Raw genomic sequence first — 20,879 nt, 5'->3', positions numbered from 1 at the left:
TCGAAAAAGCCAATTGTCCAGTTAAGGATGAAGCTACCACCACCACCATGACCTTGGTGAAGGTACGTGGTGCCGTCACAAGACCAAATAGTAGGGCACAAAACTGGAAGTGCCTGCCAAGGACCATGAAGAGAAGAAATTTCTGATGGTCTTTGCAGATTCTGATATGCAGATACGCTTCCATCAGATCCAATGAGGCTAGGAACTCGCCACTGTGCACCGCAGTCAATGACAGAGCGCAGGGTCTCCATTCGAAAATGGAGCACCTTGAGAGCCTTGTTCACACTCTTGAGGTCCAGAATTGGCCAGAAAGAGCCCTCTTTCTTTGGCACCACAAAGTAAATGGAATAGCGTCCCGCTCCCTGCTCTTCCTGGGGAACGGGAACAATAGCCCCTAGGGATTGTAGTCTGTCAAGGGTGTACTTCTTTGTTCATGAGCCGCAGGGTGATATCATGAAGAGATCTCTGAGAGGGCGAGCAAACTCTAAAGCATAGCAGAGTTCAATAATGCTTAGAACCCACCAGTCTGAGGTGATCTTGACCCATTCCTTGAAAAAGAGGGACAGCCATCCTCCAATGACAGGGATAGAGGAATGGGTCGGCCGGATCTCATTGTGAAGTCTTGGCGCCAAGGGACCCTTGGCCAGATCCATCCCGGCCCACTCGACGGCCACAAATGGACTGAGACCAGGGCTACGACCACCCCGATGCTTGTCAGTTTGCCGGACCAGCCGCCCTGTTCTGGCGGAAGCGTCTTTGCCCCCGAAAACGAGCACGTGTCGGAAGAAATCCCCAAGCGCCCTTAGGTTTGTCCTCAGGCAGCTTGTGGACTTTGTTGTCGCCCAACAACTTTATCAACTGCCCCAAATCTTCAAACAAGAACTTGCCCTTGAAGGGGAGTGCCCCGAGCTGAGCCTTAGACGAAACATCAGCTGCCCAATTGCACAACCACAGGAACCGCCTTGCGGAGACCGCAGAGGCCATGGCTCTGGAGGAAGTACGAAGCAGATCATATAAAGCATCTGCCCCATAAGCCACTGCCGCCTCCAGGTGCTCCGCTTGTGCAGACTCTTGCGATGGACGATCTTAAGCACTCAGCAACTGCTCCACCTGAGGCTCGGCCGAAGCATGCAACTACTGCAGACAGCGGCTCTGATGCCGAGGGCCAGAGACCTAAAAAATCCTCTTGAGGAGGATCTCAAGTTTTCGGTCTTTGAGGTCCTTAAGTGCCGCTGCCCCTGCCACTGGGATAGTGGTCCTCTTTGTGACTGCTGAAACTGCGGCATCCACTTTGGGGATCTTCAGAAGTTCCACGATCTTTTCCGGTATGGATATAGCTTGTCCATAGCTCGACCCACTCCTAGACCCGAATCTGGAGTATCCCAGTCCTGGGCCATAAGTTGTTGGAGCATCTGATGCAAGGGAAAAGTTCTGGTTGGGCCCCATAAGCCTGCCAGAACCAGATCAACAGTGTCTTGAGGCGAATGAGCCTGGGGAAGGGCGAAGCCCAGCTCCTCCAGGATCTAGGTAATGAGGGGCTCCAGGTAATTCCTATGAAACAGACTGATCACCTTCGGGTCATCCCAATCGAAGGTCAAGGGCTTCTCCGGATCAGCACCAAGGGGAGGGGCTGGGGTCCCATCCAGGGGTAAAAGACCCGCGAGGTCTGCAAGCCCTGAGGGAGATAGTGCAGGACCCTGTATCTTTCGGACCTGAACCAAACCAGAGGGTTCCTGACGCCTGGGGACCTTCTTAGGGGAAGAAGGGTCCCCTGCTGAGACAAACTAGCCACAAAGGCTTTGTGCATAAGAAGCACAAAATCGGGAGTAAAAGGCAGAGCTGGCACTTTCTTCAGAAAAATCTGACAAATCATCCCATGGGTCCTCCAGGCTTACTGCCGCAGGAGAAAGAGGTGGCAGAAGGTCCCCTCCCCCCCAGCTGCTTTGATCTGAGCGTCAGAGAATGTTTTAAAAATGTTTGCTGTTCACGCGCTGACAGGGAATGGATTGGCCTCACTCTGCCGCAAGGCGGGACGCTTGGCCGCACCGCGGGCCCTGCCTGAAAATGCCGGCGCTGCGCCTGAAGAGCCCTCCCCACCGGGGAGGCAATGCAAGCAAATTCCCATGTGAGAGAGGCATGTGGCTGTCTCCCCACAGGCTGAACAATGCGCTTCACATGGCATGGCTGCCATGGGCAAAAGCCGGTCAGACGGGCACCCTGAAGAAACACCCCCCCCCCCCCCCCCGAGCTGCTCGCGCTGAGGAAAGTCTAAAAATAAATGACCTGTGCATGCACTGCCTTGCCGGGAAACCTCCTCTTTAGTTTTTTTTTTTCTTTTTTAAAGGTACAATACCGGTGTGAAGGGCAGGCTGCTCTAGTACCCACAGGAAGGGGAGGGGGGTAGGGATTGGACCACCGGTATCACCCCGGGTGCCTCACTAACAGAGGGAGTGCAGCGGACTTCCCAGCCCAGCTCCCACAGCACCTGCTACCACCTGGGGGAATGGTCCCACTGGAACCTACCAACCCCTCTGGGTGGAAGCTGCTTTTTCTGTCCTGCTGTTCTGAGACTGTTCTATCTTTTCTGAAAAACCCAAACTGGTTCAGGAACTCAGGTTTTGCACCATCTCCATCTGCTGGAGACAGAGAAATACTGAAGAGACGCAGGCAGCACTCAGGCTTAAGAGGGGATACTCTTGAAGTTTTTTTGTCTCCATCTGCTGGAAGAGAGGCAAAACCCAGCTGTCTGGACTGATCCGGGTACGTACAAGGAACTAAGTTTTTTATACCTGAGGCAGTGGAGAGAAGTGACTAGACCAAGGTCACAAGAAGCTGCAGTGGGATTTGAACCCTGGTTCGTAGCTCATTGATCTAACCACTAGGCTAATCCTCCACTCCATTTGCTGGTGTTTATTTTTATTTATTTATTTATTTATTTTTTACACACTCTGTCAGGGGTTCCAGAAGAATAGAAGTGAGTCACAACCCAAATATCCATGCAGTTACTCAACTAGGAAAGCCAAAAGTAGGACACAACAGCAGTTTCCGTGTTTTCAGACATGCAGAATTACATAAACAGCAATAAAGCTGGGAGAAGCATAAAATTCTAATGAGCCATTGTGTTCATCTTCACAATGACTCTCAGATGGGTATGAGAAGCTGTTGCCCTCATCCCATTTTTAAGGATGGGATATGCATATTAATCCCTTCTTCATCTCACTGGCTGTCATTTCCGCAGATTACAGTCAGTGCTCAACCATCCTTAAAATACAAATTAAAAAAAAATCTCACATACACACTGTTGTGGGGAATAGTCTGTTTAATCCCATTTCATGCTATCTGTTCAGGACTCTGTCCTTGGAAAACATGGTGAAAGAACTATGCCAGACAAGCATTCAGATGCAGCACAAAACCAAAGTAAGAGCAAGTCCAGAAATTACTGATTGAGGAGTTATAGTTTTGTTTATTTATTATTTAGAGCTATATTAATGTGTGTATTTATGCAAAAAGGTAGGACAATGCCTCATCGGTACTTATAATCAAGCATAGACATCTATTTTCTTATAAAATTAGATAGTGGAGTACTTCTAAAACACTCACACAACTGTGTCGAATTTACTTCTTCATAATTTATCTGCTAAAATTAAGGCAGGGTCCACTAGTTAAATCTTTAATAACTAAAGGCTCAAATGCAGGAATAACTGGACTTATCCCCTTAAACAGACACTGTAAAACCCCAATAAGAACATTAAAAAAACACAAACAAAAAATTTTTTCCACTGCAAGGTACTTGTTCACTAACCACTGCCTGGCTTACCCATGTGGGTACCATGTTAAAGCAGTGCTGCCAACAGAGAGAGCAGAAAGACCTTTTCTGGGGACAAAAATATACATAATAGTTACAGCTTTCAAACAAGTACAACTGCCATAGATGTGCACACAATTGTGAGATGATCAGACCAGTTCAGTGACTCTGTATATGGCACCACAATTTAGTCCTGGGGGAATTCTGTGCCACTACAGAATGCAAAATTTCTGCAGATTTCCCCTTTGTACAGATTTTCATATTTACCTTGCAGAATTTGCTGCTTCCGGGCCCCACTGTTGCTCCAACCTCAAAACACAGGCAGGATCACGGCAATAATGGCTCTGCGAGCCTGCCGGAAGAGGAGGGGCTTTAAATTGCAGGACTCCGTAATCCTGGAAGCAAGGGCCAGGTTCGTGGGAGGCAGCATAGCACGGGTCATGCTTGCGGCAGCATAGCACTAATTATAGCCGAGCTCTGCGAGCCTGCCTGAAGAGTTGGCTTGGGGCCTTCACGAACGCAGCATAATTAGGCAACTTGAAGATTGCACTCCACTGTTTGTTTCTCAATTAGTGCATATTATTTCTGCCCTGTGAGAAATAGGTAAACAGCTGTAAAGGGAGGGAGGAGATGGGGGGAAAGAGGGGGAGGAGGAGGAGGAGGAGGAATGGAAGAGGAGGAGAGAAAAGGGAGAGGGGGAAGGAGGAGGAGGACAAGGGAGGGGGGAGGGAGTAGGAGCTGGCAACAGGAATCATGTTCAACTGAATGTTATCTCCTGCTGCTGCAGACCAGTCTTGCAGTTCTTATCATAAGACCTGTCCAGTGGCAGCAGGAGATAATGTTTGATTAAACATGACTCCTTCTGCCACTCACTCCATGGACCTCATCCCGCTGGCAGCTGAAGAGGAGGCCCAGGCCCTGGGAGAGAGTGTACGTTCTGCCAGAAGAAAATCACCAAGTACCTGATTCACTAAGGGTTTTTCCCTGTACACACAAAATGGGAGAAAAGCCTTAATGAATCTTGCCCTAAGTGAAAAAAATGTGAAGGCTATTTTCTGTACTATTATGTAAATGAAAATACTGGATTGTACTGAAATATAGGATAAGTTGCAAAAATATTGACAAATCTGCAGAATTTACAGAATGTGTGAGCAGAATTAATTTTTTGGCGCAGAATCCCCCAGGAGTAATAATTAGTATTACACAGGTTAATCACTGCATAACTCAGGAAATTAATGGAAATTGAGGTCATGGATATATATATACACATATACATATACATACATATATATACACATATACATATACATACATATACATACACATATACATATACATACATATACTCTTTTTTTTTTTTTTTTTTTTAAGGGCAAATGAGAAATTTACACTTACCTGACAATTTCCTTTCTTGAGTCCAGTCAGACCAGGCCAGGACACATGGGTTATACTCCCCAACCAGGAGATGGAGACAGAGAATAGGTTTGCTGACATCATCCCTTACAGGGTTCCGTGCTGGGCTCAGCCTGCAATATTCCATGAACCAAGCTAAGAAAGAAAAAAGGCAAACTTTCCCACCACAGAACCAAAGGGCTTCCAGTGAACAACCTAGAACATACAAAAACACAGGAACTTCATGGGAGAAATCATAAGAGATTACTCTTCCAGTAAATCATAAGAGATGGCTCCTCCAGTACTGACACTGACCAATATATTTTTCCAGCATGTGCCACTGAAACAGAGCTACTACACATATACAGCAAGCTAAACGCTGGCAGTCAGGGAGGGTTCTGGCCTGGTCTGGGTTGACTCAAGGAAAGGAAACCATCAGGTAAGAGTAAATTTATCCTTCATCATCATTCAGCCAGACCAGTCCAGACACATGGGATGTACCCAAGCTATCCCTTATATGGGTGGGACTACCACCCCCATTCTCAGAACAGAGTTAAAGGCTGCTTCTTCCCTGGCTCAGATATCAAGACAATGTGAAAAGGAATGCAATGACCACCAAATTGCTGCCTTGCAAATATCCATTGGTAATACCAAATGGAGCTCAGCCTGTGCTCTAGTAGAGTGGGGCTCTCAACCTTAGAAAGAGGTGAACCTTTATCCACCTAAGCAGCACCTATAGTTTCCTTAATCCATCAGGCTAACAAAATCTTGAATGCAGTCTCAATCTTCCTGGGACCAATGAACAGGACAAACATATCTGACTTCCTAAAATCATTCATCACCTTCAAGTACCAGAGCAAAATCCTTTTTACATCTAGACAATATAACAAGCTATACTTGTCTCCACATGCAGCCCTCTGAAAGGAGGGCAGACATCGCTCGATTCAGATTTATTTATTTATTTGTAGCTTTTCTATACCAACGTTCGTTTGCACATCACATCGGTTTACACGGAACAGATAGATAAACATAGCGGAGTAGGAATAGGAAATTACATTTCAACATTAGAGGAGAAAAATCACAGATTAGGGGAGGAAAAGAGAAGGTGGAGGTCAAGGGTGTGCAAAGTGTGATTAAACAATTACATAGTATTTTTAAATACATTGTGTCAAAAGAAACAGGTGCAACAGGAGAGAAACTTTGTACAGGGGTTTTATTAGAGATACTGGGTCTAGTGGCTTGAGGGTATGAGTGGGGAGTTATGAGAAGGCCTGATTGAATAGCCAGGTTTTTAATTTTAATTTTTTTTTTTTAAGTTTTGTGTGCTGGGTTCTAGTCTTAGATCAGGGGGCATTGAGTTCCAGATAGAGGGGCTGGCAAGTGATAGTGCTCGTTCCCTGGTGGAGTTGAAATGGGTTAGTTTAGGTGGGGGTACATGTATTGTTCTGTTGTTGGCGGATCTGGTGGGTCTTTTGCGGGTTTGGAAGTGGAAGGAGTCATTCAGCCAGTGTATGTCTTTGTTGTGTATGGTCTTGTGTATTATTGTGAGACTCTTGAATAGAATTCTGGAGAGGATTGGGAGCCAGTGGAGATCTTTCAGAATGGGCGTGATATGATCTCTTCTTCGTGTGTTGGTGAGGACTCTGGCAGTGGCATTTTGTAATATTTGGAAGGGTTTGAGGGATGTTGCAGGGAGTCCTAGTAGTAAGGTGTTGCAGTAATCAATTTTAGATAAGATTATTGCCTGGAGGGCAGTTCAGAAGTCATTTAGATGTAGGACGGGGGGGGGGGGGGGGGGATCTTAATATTTTTTGTACATGTAGTTTGAAATAGCTGTCTTTCATTGCTGAGTTTATGAATTTTTTTTAGATCGAGTTCGCTGTCTATGACGCCGCCTAGGTCTCTTACATCTTGCGATATCTGGTGTTTTAGATGATGGGAGTTAATATTGGTGAGGGAGTTTTCTTTTGGGTTGTGGGATATTATTAGGAGTTCAGTTTTGGAGGAATTTAGGGCAAGATTCAATTGGGTCAGTAGTTGGTTGATGGCGGTGAGGTGAGTTTCCCAGAATTGGAGAGATTTGGGAATGGATTCGGTGATAGGGATTAGAATTTGGATGTCGTCGGCGTAAATGAAGTGTGTGAGTCCTAGGTTGGATAGGAGCTTGCATATGGGCAGCATGTAGATGTTGAATAGTGTGGTTGATAGTGAGAAGCCTTGGGGAACGCCTCGTGTTAGTTTGATGGGGGGTCAATTCACTATCTCCTATTTTGACCTTGAATTGTCTGTCTGTTAGGTAGGATTTGAACCAGAGTAGGGCCGTGCCTGTTATGTCAATTTCAGTGAGTCTATCTATGAGGATTTTGTGGCTGATGGTGTCAAAGGCTGCTGAGATGTCTAGCAAGGCTAGGATGTAGGATTGGCCTTTGTCTATTCTTTTTAGGATGGTGTTAGTTAGGGAGATTAGTAGGGTTTCAGTGCTAAAGAATTTGCGGAAACTGAATTGAGAAGGGAAGAGAATGTTGTATTTCTCTAGGTGTTCAGTGAGTTGGAGGTTTACTCCTTTCTCGAGGAGCTTGGCTAAGAAGGGGAGAATGGATATTGCTCTGAAATTAGCTGGTTCAGCTGGGTTCAAATTGGGTTTCTTTAAGATTGGTTTGACTATGGCTTGTTTTATTGTGCCTGGGACATCTCCATGTGTTAGGGATGTGTTGATTTCAGATAGTGGTTTGGCTAGTAGGTTAGGAAAGCAAAATTGCTTACCTTGTAATAGGTGTTATCCCAGGACAGCAGGATGTAGTCCTCACATATGGGTGACGTCACTGAACGGAGCCCAGGCGGGAAAACTTTGTCAAAGTTTCTAGAAACTTTTGACTGGCCCAGTGAGGCCACTGAGCATGCCCAGCATGCTATGATATTCTCTGCCACAGGTGTCTCTCTTCAGTCTCGTATGTAGCAAAAGCGTTAGCAAAAAAGAATAATAAAGGTAGAAGGCCCAACTCCGCGGGGTGGCGGGTGGGTTCTGTGAGGACTACATCCTGCTGTCCTGGGATAACACCTATTACAAGGTAAGCAATTTTGCTTTATCCCAGGACAAGCAGGATGCTAGTCCTCACATATGGGTGATTAGCAAGCTAGAGGCTGAGTCATTTGGTAGTGAAATATTGTTGTTGAAATGAGTCAGCCGAGGATCACATAACATTGGATGTAGAAGGAGTTGGGTTTAAGCTGGAAACAAGTTCTTTAAGACAGATTGTCTGTAAGCTGAATCTTGTCTTCCTTGCTTGTCCAAACAGTAATGAGTTGCAAAAGTGTGAGGCGAACTCCATGTTGCTGCTTTACATATGTCAAGTATTGGCACTGAACGGTAATGTGCTCTTGACATTGCTCTTACTGAATGTGCTTTTACTCGCCCTTGGAGAGGAAGGCCTGCTTGTTCATAGCAAAATTGTATGCAATCTGCTAGCCAATTGGATAAAGTATGTTTACCCACTGACTTGCCCGGTTTGGGTCATAGGAAACAAAGAGCTGATTGGATTTCCTGTGGATTGCAGTGCGGTTTAAGTAGAAAGACAGAGTACGCTTACAATCCAAGGTGTGTAAGGCTCTCTTCTCCTTGGTGAGAGTGAGGCCTTGGAAAAAATGTGGGTAAAACTATAGATTGGTTTAAGTGGAATTCCGTGACTATCTTAGGGAGGAATTTAGGATGAGTGCGGAGAACCACTCTGTCATGTAAGAACTTAGTGTAGGGTTCATATGTGACAAGTGCTTGTAACTCACTAACCCTTCTAGCTGATGTAATGGCTATGAGGAAGATAGTTTTCCATGTAAGAAATTTTAGATCACTGGAATCTATGTGTTCAAAAGGAGAACGCATGAGTCTGGTTAGAACCAAATTTAGATCCCATTGTGTGACAGGGTGTCTAATTGGTGGTTTGAGGTGAATTAAACCTCTCATAAACCTGCTGACAAGAGGTTGTGTAGATATAGGTGCATCTGCTACCTGATTATGGTAAGCTGAAATTGCACTTAAATGTACTCTTACAGCTGAAGTCTGTAGACCAGATTCTGAAAGATGGTACAAGTAGTCTAGTAAAGACTTTGTAGGGCAAGTGAAAGGATTGATGTCGTTTTGCTTGCACCACAAAGTGTATCTCTTCCATTTGGAAGCATAGTTCTTCCTTGTGGAAGGTTTACGTGAAGCTATAAGAACTTGGGATATGTTGGATGAAAGATTGAGTGGTTATAAGATCAAGCTTTCGACATCCATGCTGTCAGGGATAGGGATTGGAGGTTCGGATGGCGCAGCTGACCCTGATCTTGATTATGAGAGTGGGAGCTACGCCCAGACGAATTGGATCCCTGACTGAGAGGTCTAGGAGTGTGGGAAACCATACTTGTCGAGGCCAATATGGGGCTATGAGTATCATGGTCCCCTTGTCCTGTTGCAGCTTCACTAGAGTTTTGGTTATGAGCGGTATTGGAGGATACGCGTAGAGTAGGCCTGAGTTCCAAGGGCGAGCAAAGGCTTCCTTGGTTGGCCTGTTGTTCAAGTTGTATAGGAAACAGTAGTTGTCCACTTTGTGATTAAGATGTGATGCAAAGAGGTCTACTGTTGGCTGTCCCCAACGTTGAAATATCCTGGTCACTACTGAGGGATCCAGGGACCATTCGTGTGGTTGGAATTGACGACTGAGTCTGTCCGCCACTACATTGTGAATGCCTGCCAGATAAGTGGCTTTGAGAAACATGGAGTTGTTCAAGGCCCATCCCCATATCTGAGCTGCCTCTTGACAAAGGAGGTACGAGCCTGTCCCTCCTTGTTTGTTCATGTACCACATGGCTACTGTGTTGTCTGTTTGGATCAGCACTGTCTTGTTTGTAAGGCAGTCCTTGAAGGCATGCAGAGCATAACGTATAGCTCGAAGTTCCAGGAAATTGATTTGAAATGTTGCTTCGAGCTTTGTCCATGTTCCTTGTGTTTGGAGATTCCCTATGTGAGCTCCCCAACCCAAGGTGGATGCATCTGTAGTCACAGTTATTTGTGGGACTGGTTGTTGAAAGGGTAGGCCCTTGCACAAATTGTCCTTGTTCACCCACCATAGTAGAGAAGAACGTAGTTGGTGGGTTACTTGAATTGGAGAATAAAGTGGTTGAATGGCTTGGATCCATTGTGATCTTAAAGTCCATTGAGTTACCCTCATGGCTAGTCTTGCCATAGGAGTGACATGAACTGTGGATGCCATGTGGCCTAGTAATGTTAGAAACTGATGAGCTGTTACTTGTTTCTTGGAGTGAATCGAGTTTGCCAGTAGGGAAAGTGTGTTTGCTCGATCTTCTGGTAGAAAAGCCTTTGAGAGATTGGTGTTCAAATCTGCTCCTATGAATTGCAGGAGATGGTTTGGAGTTAGATGTGATTTTGGATAATTGATGAGAAATCCCATGGAGTGTAGTAGAGCAATTGTTCGGTTGAGAGACTGTATTGCCCCTTGTTGAGATTGGCTTCTGATGAGCCAATCGTCCAGATATGGGAAAACATGTACACCTTCTTTGTGTAGGTGTGCTGTTATTACTGCTAGACATTTGGTGAACACTCTGGGAGCAGAAGCTAGTCCGAATGGCAGCACTCTGTATTGGAAATGTTGAAGGCCCACCATGAAGCGCAGATACTTGCGATGAGGAGGGTATATTGGTATATGGGCGTAAGCATCTTGAAGATCCAGAGAACAGAGCCAATCTCCTGCTTGAAGAAGTGGGAGCATTGTGCCTAGGGAAACCATCCTGAACTTTTCTTTCTTTAGAAATTTGTTGAGATTTCTGAGGTCGAGGATGGGACGTAGGCCTCCAGTTTTCTTTGGAATGAGGAAATATCTGGAGTAGAATCCCCTGCCCTGCTGTGACCTGGGCACTGGTTGAATAGCCCTGGCTTTCAGGAGGGTGGATAATTCTATTTGTAATTGAATTATTTGAGAATTTTGTTGTGGGTAGGAAGTTGGTGGGAATTCTGGAGGAATGGAGAGAAAATTTAGTTTGTAGCCGTGAACTACAATGGAAAGTACCCATTGGTCTGTTGTTATCTTTCCCCAATTTGAGTGGAAATATGAAATTCTTCCTCCCACTGGTATGTGTTGTTTGGGGTTTAGGAGGGAGGGCCTGTTCTCTGGACTGTTGCTCAAAAACCCGTAGCTGGACCAGTCTGTGGAGGAGGCAGAGTACGGGCTGTTCTTGGTTGCCTGGATTGAGAGCGCTGAGTAGGCCTAGAAGGTCTAGCCCTTGTAGGCTGATTGTAGTACCTTCTTGGTCTGTAGTATGGTCGTCTAGGTTCTCGACGAGGAAGACGCCTAGGGGCCTGAGTCGTTGGTTCTTGTGGTAATTGGGACAGCTGTCTTAAGGTCTCTGTGTGATCCTTAAGTTGTTGGACAGCATCCTGTACTTTTTCCCCAAACAAATTATCTCCAAGACATGGCAGATCCACAAGCTTCTCTTGCACTTCAGGCCTGAGATCTGATGCTTTCAACCAGGCCCATCTTCGTGCTGTAATGCCAGCTGCTGCTGTTCTTGAGGCTGTGTCAAAATTGTCATAAGCAGCCCTTACCTCATGCTTCCCAGCCTCCAGGCCCTTAGTAATGATGGTTTGTGCAGATTCTTGGAATTGTTCTGGGAGAGAATTTGTAAAGTGTTCCATTTGCTTCCAGAGATCCCTTTGATACTGTGTCATATACAGTTGATAGGCGGAGATTCTGGAAGATAGGAGTGCACCTTGGTACACCTTTCTGCCAAGGGAGTCTAGAAAGCGATGATCCTTCCCTGGAGGAGCTGAGGAGTGTGGACGTACCCTTTTGGATTTTTTCTGGGCAGATTCTACTACCACAGATTGATGTGGTAACTGTGTCTTTTGAAAACCTGGTGCTTGCTGCACTAGGTAGGTAGTGTCAACACGTTTGTTAACTGCTGGAACCGTGCATGGGTGCTCCCATACTTGTTGTTGTAGGTCCAGCAGCACTTCGTGGATAGGGATTGCCAGAACCTGTTTTGGTGGGTCCACAAACTGCAGTACCTCTAGGGTATGTTGCCTTGAATCTTCTTCTGATGAAAGCTTGAAAGGTATGGTGTCTGCCATATCTTGGACAAAACTGGAAAAGGATAAGTCCTCTGGTGGGGATCTTTTCCTTGATTCAGGAGGTGAGGGTTCGGACATGAACTCCTCAGAAGGTGTTTGACCTTTGATCATCCCAAGAATCTTCCTCATCTGGTTCTTGATAGGGAGTTCTTGGGGTTTTTCTTAAATTTGTGGAAACACCCGATGGTCCAGGTAAAGGTTCATCGATGGAAATCATTGGAGGGATGTTTTCTGTGGTTTTCTGAGGAGTTGTGTCGATGACTTTTTGGTATTTTTGTAGAAGACGTTGAAAAAGTGCTAACTCCTGAGGGTCACTATCATCTGGTACTGTTGGTATCGATGAAATGATAGGTGGCCTCGATGTCGTTGTCGAGGGTGGTCTTCCCGGTGTCGATACTGTCGACGGCGGTACCATCGATGTCATCGGTATCGATGAAAGAGATGAGATTTGAGCATATATCGACGTCGATGACGTAATAATCTTTGGTGTCGACGTCGATTCCCTCTGTACCGGAGTCAAGAATGACCCCGGCATTGGTGTTACCACCGGCATTGGCAAGTTTGCCGGCATCGATGTGGTAAGCATCGGCATAGACAGAGAAGTCGGTACTGAAAACTGATCCTTCAGAGCCTGTGAAATCGCTTGTCGGATTAAATCTGACAATTCTGGCCGCACAACCGTTGGAAGCAGAGCGGTTGAGGGCGGTGGCGTAGGCTGAAGCACAAGTTCCTGAGACGTACCTTGTGTTGGATCTGTCGCTGGCACTGGAGTCGAGGTAGGCCGAGGCGTTGAAAACTCCGATGTGTCCTGATGTTTAGCCCGTTTCGCTGTCGAGGCTTCCTGGGAAGCAGAGTCAGACAACGAGGGGCTTCGATGCCGGTGTCGATGTTTCGACTTCGAGTTTTCTGTCGATTTTGTCGTCGAGGACGATGAAGGGGACGAATGATCCCCCGACGGTCCCGGGCGAGGTTTTTTAAGTAGTATGCGCTTAGTCGCTCCAGCCGGAGACGACTTCGATGACTGCGACGGAGAAGGTGTAAGTTGCAGGCTGAATAAATGCTCCATTTTTTCAAGCCTGGTTTTCTGGGTTTTTGGCGTCATCTCCGCACATTGTGGACAATTTTGTACATCATGTTTTTCACCCAGACACAGCACACATTCAGTGTGTGGGTCTGTAAGTGACATTTTTCTGGCACAAACAGGGCATTTTTTGAAACCTGTTGACATTTTTGTATCGATCGACGGCCATCGATTCGACTGAGAAAAATTCTCTACTCTCCGAAAAAGAAAATCTGAGACTGGGTTACTTACCGGCCGGTAAGGAGAGACCCCGAGAGATTTTTTGTGAGAGAGAATATCAAATTTAAGGCTATTAAGTCGAGAGAAAAAGTTGAGAAAAACACTCAACGGCTCTGGACCTGCGATGCTAACTGCAGCGCGGAAAAACGAAGACTGAAGAGAGACACCTGTGGCAGAGAATATCATAGCATGCTGGGTATGCTCAGTGGCCTCACTGGGCCAGTCAAAAGTTTCTAGAAACTTTGACAGAAAGTTTTCCCGCCTGGGATCCGTTCAGTGACGTCACCCATATGTGAGGACTAGCATCCTGCTTGTCCTGGGATAATCTTTAGTACAGCAGTGAAGACAAACTCTTACCTGTAAAGTTTCCCTGTGATTAGACAGTTTAATACAGAGAACAAGCAGTGAGAGCAGCAAGAGAGAAAGACTAGAGAAATGAGGTGGCACAATTCAGAATTGGAAGGGTAAAGATGGCAGAGTGTGCTTAACAATGACCAACCACTGCACTTCAAGCCACCATTATAATCCTCCAAAGTAAATGCAGGTACAGCAGAGAGGCAGGCCAACAGCTCCCATCACACACCAGCTAAGTGAAATGGACTTTGGTGGGGCATAATGAAGGGAGAGGCTGTTAACTGTTGGGCCCCAAAACTGTGACAGCAGCAGTCACTTTTCAGAATCACACAACAGCTGTAGCATGTTTCAAGGAAAACAGTACCCCCCTCTTTGCTGTGCATAACTTAAAATAAATTCAGTATTATCAGACTCTTCCCAAAACTCCATTTAGTTCCTGTAGGCTGCTGTGTATTTTATTGCTGTGCTTCAAAACAGAGGTGTTAAATCACCAGGTGTTTTTATTTATTTATGTTATCAGCAACTGCTGTTCCTCTGAGGTAAAGCAATACAGCAGTAACCAGAGCACACCACACAACCTCTTAAACCAAGTCTATGAAAAAGCCAAAACAGATTCAACCCTCAGAAAATTTGGTAATGTTTATGGGACTCTCCTTACACCCCCCTTTAAAATGGTCGAGTCCTATTTAAAATAAACATAGGCTTCACAACGTGCAGAAGTGAGAGACCGTGAGCTACAAGGTTACAAGATGCTAGAATGTGTTATGGTTCACTTCTCTTTCACAGTGTCAGCACAAAGGGAATGAGGAGAGTCAGGTGAGACTAGCTCTGATAACTTCAGCCTTTCCATTTATTAATTGGAAGACATTATCTTTCCCTAAACAAGCAACTAACCCACATGGCTCCAATCAATCATCTGTACTTACTTATCCAAATCAATATCAAGCGCTCTGTAGGGATCGTTGGGGTCTTTATCATCCTCATCACTGGGCAGAGCGTTCTATGGGAGAAGAAAAAAAACCCAAAAAAACAAAGAAAGGTTTCCTGGTGAGATTAACTCCATCAAGCTCTTCATTCGCAACTTATCTGCTGTAAATCTACAACAGATACGTTGGTTAAGCATTCTCTTATAATTAAAATGAAAGAAAAGCTCCTGGCACAGATCATGTTTATTTGGGTTAAAAAATATTTACATCACACAATATTACCTATATATCAAAGACTAAATTCCTTCTTTGGATTATCCTACTACTACATATGAGTCAAGCAATTGTAGATTAGTAAAAGTATGTCACTTAAAAATATTAGGAAGCATTACTATTGTTTCCCTATGGAAGGCATCACACAACCTACACCAAAGCATAAAGCCCAAAATTGGAGTCCGAACAGGTCCTGATTCAGGCATAGGCAACTACCTCCAGCATCAAATTTTGATAGGCACTGGAGCATTGTCGCTGCTGCTATATGCAGGTCTGCCTCTTAGTCACTTATCTAAAGCAGTGCCATACTGATTCCATGGTGACGATGGCAGAAACCTAGAAAGAAAGTTTCAGTGCAGAAGCTGTAGCTGGCCACTGCACACTCAAGGCTCTACCCTCTCTTCCAACATGGGTTTCCTGTCATCATGAAAACCTGTGTGAGAGACAGGGCTTTGAGTGTGAGGAGAGCAGCTACAGGCCCTGCACTGAATTTCTTTTTTTTAAGTTGCTGCCTCCACCATGGGATCAGGACAGCACCGCTTTAGGTAAGTGACTGGAATGGACCCGCCAACCTCTCCTACCCTTGCACTGTTTATAGGCACCGGCAATGAAAATCCAGAGAGTGAGAGCATGCTAACCAAGGTGATTTGTCAATGCATTCCACTCATGGTGCTTCATCTGGGATCAGAGGTGCCGGGCTCACCTCTGGCATCTCTTCAGTGACAATGTCCACCTGATGTGCTGGTGCTATGTCCTCATCACTCTCTGTGTGCAGGGAGTTGTGCCGCCTGTGTTTGCCACCTTTCTTCTCTTTTTTCTGCTTCTTTTTTTTCTTGTCTCTCTCCAGCTTCTGCCTGCTCCTCCGCTCTTCCTCCAGTTTTACATACTGATCAGAAATTGGCATTCCTGCATAGAGATAAAATCTTTATTTTTTCAAATATAAAGAAGCCTTCATGGGAAGAACTCTGTCATCCATTCATGCTACTGCAATCAGTCCAAAAGAAACCGGATGCCTATAGGTGAATTTGACAGCTCACCCACAAAAGGCAAGATCCTGTCCAGTTTTAATGAAGGAGCAATTAGGTTCTTAGCTGCCAATTTTCTTTCCTTACATTCTACCAGACCAATCCAGATTGCATGGGTTTAGTCCCACTGCTAGCAATTGAAGACAAAAGATTCTGATTTGCTGACATTACTCCATTGTACAGCCTGCAGCACTTCAGTATAAGTGTATCAAAGCAAATCACAACAACTTTCTCTCCTAAGAGCAGGGGAAATACAATATAGGTCCTTAAACTATGACTTCTCACTTCTGATAACAACCTATACAGAGAAGGATGTCAGCCAAAAATAGGTATTACCTGCTAATTTTCTTTCCTTGAGTCCTACCAGACCAGTCCAAAGGCCCACCTAACTTCTTATCATCCCAGCAGACCAGTCCAGAATGCATGGAATATATCCAAGCCACACTTAAAACAGGGAAGGAGCCAGACAAGCCTGCCTTCAGGACACAAAACCCAAAATGAGGCAATCTTCCCAGCCTGCATATGTAATCAGTAACATTTGGAGAAAGTATGCAAGGTAGACCATGTGGCCACCCTGTAGATCTCAGGTGACACCAACTGGTACTCCACTCAGGAAATCACTGACTTCTCTGGGATGAGCACAAAGGTCTCCTTTGAGTCTTGAATTATACTATCGACAGGGCTGAGCTGTTTTCATCTTTGCTGTGCCTTAGGACACTTCCCAGATGCCTCCAGGCCCATTACAGCAACTCCTACAGTCGAGCAGTGGCCTTCCCCTCTCCCGATGACATCAATGATTGAGGCTTTTTAATTCCTGCAGAGACACCAGAGGCACCTCTCTTCTGAGTCTTAAATTTTATCATCGGCAGGACTGAGCTGGTTTCATCTTTGCTGGGCCTTAGGATACTTCTCAGATGCTTCCTGGCCCATTCCAGCTCCTCCTGTGGTCCAGCAGTGGCCCCGCTCCCCTTATGACATCATGTCATAAGGGGAGCTATACTTTGCTATACTTTGCACACATTGTTATACTTTGCACACATTGTTATTTGTATATACTTTGTTATTTTTTTTTTGTTATATTTGTTATGTGTGCAAAGTATAGCGAATAACATAATATATATGTTATTCGCTATACTTTGCACACATTGTTATTTGTAAACCGGGTTGATGTGATCCCTATCATGAAACTCGGTATAACAAAAATAATAAATAAATAAATAAATAAATAAATAAATAAATAAATAAATGTCCTAATTCCTGCAGTGATGCCGGAGGTGCTGCGCACCGAAGGGGAGCAATTGAAGGGCTTGCCCCTTAGTGTACCCCTTTGTGTTCTGAATGTACTAATTATCTTTGAAGCTGTTTTCTCTATTTTATTGGTATATTTTATTTTTTGGGTTTTTTAAATTTGCTGATGGTATTAGTTTAACGGGGAAACTTCCCTTCAGTAGCTATGAGGTGTTTATTCATTTTAATTTTTTTTTTATTTTTATGGTCTTGATCTGTATTAATATTTATTTCTCAAATTTCTTTTTTTTTTTCTCCATGTCAGCAATTCCTGTGGTAGTGGGTAAAGGTTGGTTATGAAATTGCCTTTTAGGTCACATTTTTATGAAAATTGTTTTCTTACTCCAATTTCTCAGGCTGATCCTAGTTTGTCTCGTCGTCTGTTCAGGGTGGTCTTTTAAATGTTAGATCTTTAAGTTGTAAATACTCATGTTAAAAAATCTAAATTTCTCACAAGCTTCAGTTTTTAGTTCTAACTGAAACATGTTTAAAGAATTGAGATACTTATTGTTTGACAACAGGGGGAGGAGTAGCTATCATTTTTGACAAAATTGCGTTTGAGAGAAATGTTTTTCAAATGTTATTCTCATATTGATACATTATTGGTACAATCTCATTGTTTATCTAAGCAGTCTTTTTCAACTATTTATAATCCACCAGATTCATCCCTGGCTTCTGACTGAAACCATGGAACTTATGACTGAAGTTGTACTTCTCATCAAAATTTAATCATCCTGGGAGATTTTAATGTTCATTTCGATAAACTTAATTGCTTATCAGATACAAATTTTGTCTCACTATCCACTGAATTTGGGCTTCAACAATGGGTTGATTTTCCATCCCACGAAGTAGGCCATACTTTAGATTTAATCTTTTCAAAGAATGATGATTCTTTTTTGTTGATTCTTTTTATCTTGTTAAGTATCCTTGGACTAACCACTGTCTAATTCTGTTTTATCTCAATCAGAGTGTACCAATGTCATCTTATATATCCTGTTCTTACCAGTACAGAGACTTTAAAAATCTTGACATAGATCTATTGGCTGCTAAACTGGATTCTTTTCCAGATAACCATTTCTTTATCTTACAATGAAAAAGTGGACATTTGGACTTTTTTATTAACTGCAATTGACAATACTGCTCCCCTTATTCAGCTTACTAATTACAGTGTCTTATCTCATCCATGCTATCATTCAGGCCTGGGGATATTAAAAAGAAAAATGTGCCATCATGAACGGATTTGGCATAAAAGTTAAGTCAGACAATAAAAGGAGATGGTCAGAAGCTAATAGACAATACCTTTCAAAGGTTCTCCTGGCGAAAAGAAGATATTTTTCTAACAGTATTCGTTCTGCTGAAATCCATCCCATACAGTTATTCAATAAGTAAGCAAGTTAGCTAACGAACTCTCTTCTAGTCTTTCACTAAATTCTTTTGCTTTTCTCAGAAAAAGTGGAGAATATTTGTAATTAAATTTCCACTAATTCTACATCTGTTATTTCTGGTTCTGCTGCTTCATGATTTTTCTCATTCAATTAGTTATATACCAATTATTTCTAGTAGTTTACTGCTTCACAATTTTCCTCACTCAATTCAAATGAAAATTGGTTTTTACCTACCAATTTTTGTTCCTGTAGTACCACGGATCAGTCCAGACACCTGGGTTCATCTCCCCCTATCAGCAGATGGAGAGAGGAAAAAAACCTTGCTGACACCGTATCTAAGCAACCGTGCCACCTGCAGTTCATCAGTATATATCTATATCAAAGCAGATAATAGCAAAAAATATGGAACCATTAAACAACAATTAACAAGAACATGGAATGCAACAGAGAACAATCTTCCAGCTGAGCAGACAACTCTCCCCTTAATATAAGACCCTTCTAATTGGGCGGGTTCTGGACTGATCCGTAGTACTAAAGGAACGAAAATTAGCAGGTAAGAACCAAATTTTCCTTTCAGTCCAGACACCTAGGATGTACCAAAGACCTTTCCCAGGGTGGGAGCTGGAGAGTCCTGCTCACAAAACACTCTCGCCAAAGGAAGGGTTTGCCGGAGCCCCGACATCTAAGTGATAGTGCCTTGCAAAAGTATGCAGAGACTTCCAAGTCGCCGCTCTGCAAAAGTTGAGATTCCACCCACGAGGCTGCTTGCGAACGTATGGAGTGTAATATACGAGGAAGAAATAGCCTCCTTCAACCATCGTGCAAAAGAGGCTTTAGAAGCCTTGGAGCCTCTATTAGGATCACTCCACAGCATGAAGAGGTGATCGGACCTCCTAAAGTCATTGGTAATCCAGAGGTAACGCAATAAAGCTCTCCGAACAGCTAGACTTTTGAGCTCCCTCGCAATAGGATCAGACGCCGGTAAGTTAGGAAAAGCCGGAAGTTCCACTGACTGACATGGAACGCTGAAACCACCTTTGGTATAAAGGAAGGTACCATTCGTAAAGAAACTCCGGATTCCGACATCTAAAGCAAAGGATCTCGACAAGATAATGCCTGTAACTCAGAAATTCTTCTAGCTGAACAAATGGAGACGAGAAAAATTATCTTAAGTGTCAAATCCTTTAGCGTGGCCCTTCGGAACTGCTCGAAGGGAGGTTTACACAGAGCTTTAATAACTAGATTAAGGTTCCAGGATGGACAAGATTTTTGAACTGGAGGACGAAGATTATCGTACCTCTAAGAAAACGAACCGCGTCTGGATGAGACGAAATACAGGAACCTTCAATTTTGCCACGGAGAGAGCCCAGTGCTGCTACCTGCACTTTAAGAAAACTAAGAGATAAGCCCTTGGTGAAGCCATCCTGTAAGAAAGATAATATTTCAGGAATTAAGGCCCTAAGAGGGCAAATTCCCCTGACGGAACACCAGGACTCAAAAATCTTCCATACCCGAACATGAGAGGTTAGTAGACTTCCTTCTAGACTGTAACAATGTGGTGACTACCGAGTCCGGGTAACCTTTCCTTTTCAAACGCCTCCTCTCAAAAGCCATGCTGCTAGACAAAAGCGAGCAGCCTGGTCGAAAAATATAAGACCCTGTCAAAGAAGACGCGTCAGGTGGCCGAAGCGAAGTGGGCCGTCCACCGCCAGGTTGACCAGATCCAGGTTGACCAGATCCGCAAACCACAGACACAGAGGCCACTCCGGAGCCACCAGAAACACTTCTCTGCAATGCTTTTCTATGCGACGTACAACCTTGCCCACCAGCGGCCACGGAGGAAAAACATAGAAGAACTCCCTGAGTCTATGGCAGAACCAGAGCGTCAACCTCTTCGGCCCCATACTGTCTTTGGCAACTGAAGAATCGGAGGGCCTTGGCATTCCGAGAGGTCACCATAAGGTTGACGTGAGGTAGACACCAACGATCTCGAATTAACTGCATGGCTGTCA

At 44.4% G+C, this 20,879-nt stretch overlaps 1 protein-coding gene across 2 annotated transcripts in view; it reads right to left on the bottom strand.

The window, feature by feature from the left end:
* The window catches only part of AP3D1 (adaptor related protein complex 3 subunit delta 1), a 358,560-nt gene that overhangs the window by 75,991 nt on the left and 261,690 nt on the right, over positions 1 to 20,879 (bottom strand). For both annotated transcript variants that reach the window (XR_003858342.1, XM_029613909.1), the window contains exons 20-21: positions 15,874 to 16,076; positions 14,898 to 14,971 (exon numbers count right to left, since the gene is read on the bottom strand). Coding sequence is in view for 1 of the 2 variants with exons in the window: in XM_029613909.1 (XP_029469769.1) it covers positions 14,898 to 14,971; positions 15,874 to 16,076 (277 nt within the window). In the remaining variant the exon portion in view is untranslated. The remainder of the gene's footprint in view (positions 1 to 14,897; positions 14,972 to 15,873; positions 16,077 to 20,879) is intronic.

This window comes from Rhinatrema bivittatum, chromosome 8 (assembly GCF_901001135.1).
Source record: "Rhinatrema bivittatum chromosome 8, aRhiBiv1.1, whole genome shotgun sequence".
Lineage (NCBI taxonomy): Eukaryota > Metazoa > Chordata > Amphibia > Gymnophiona > Rhinatrematidae > Rhinatrema > Rhinatrema bivittatum.
Note: the sequence above shows the minus strand (reverse complement) of the source record. Positions and strands in the feature narration are given on the sequence as shown.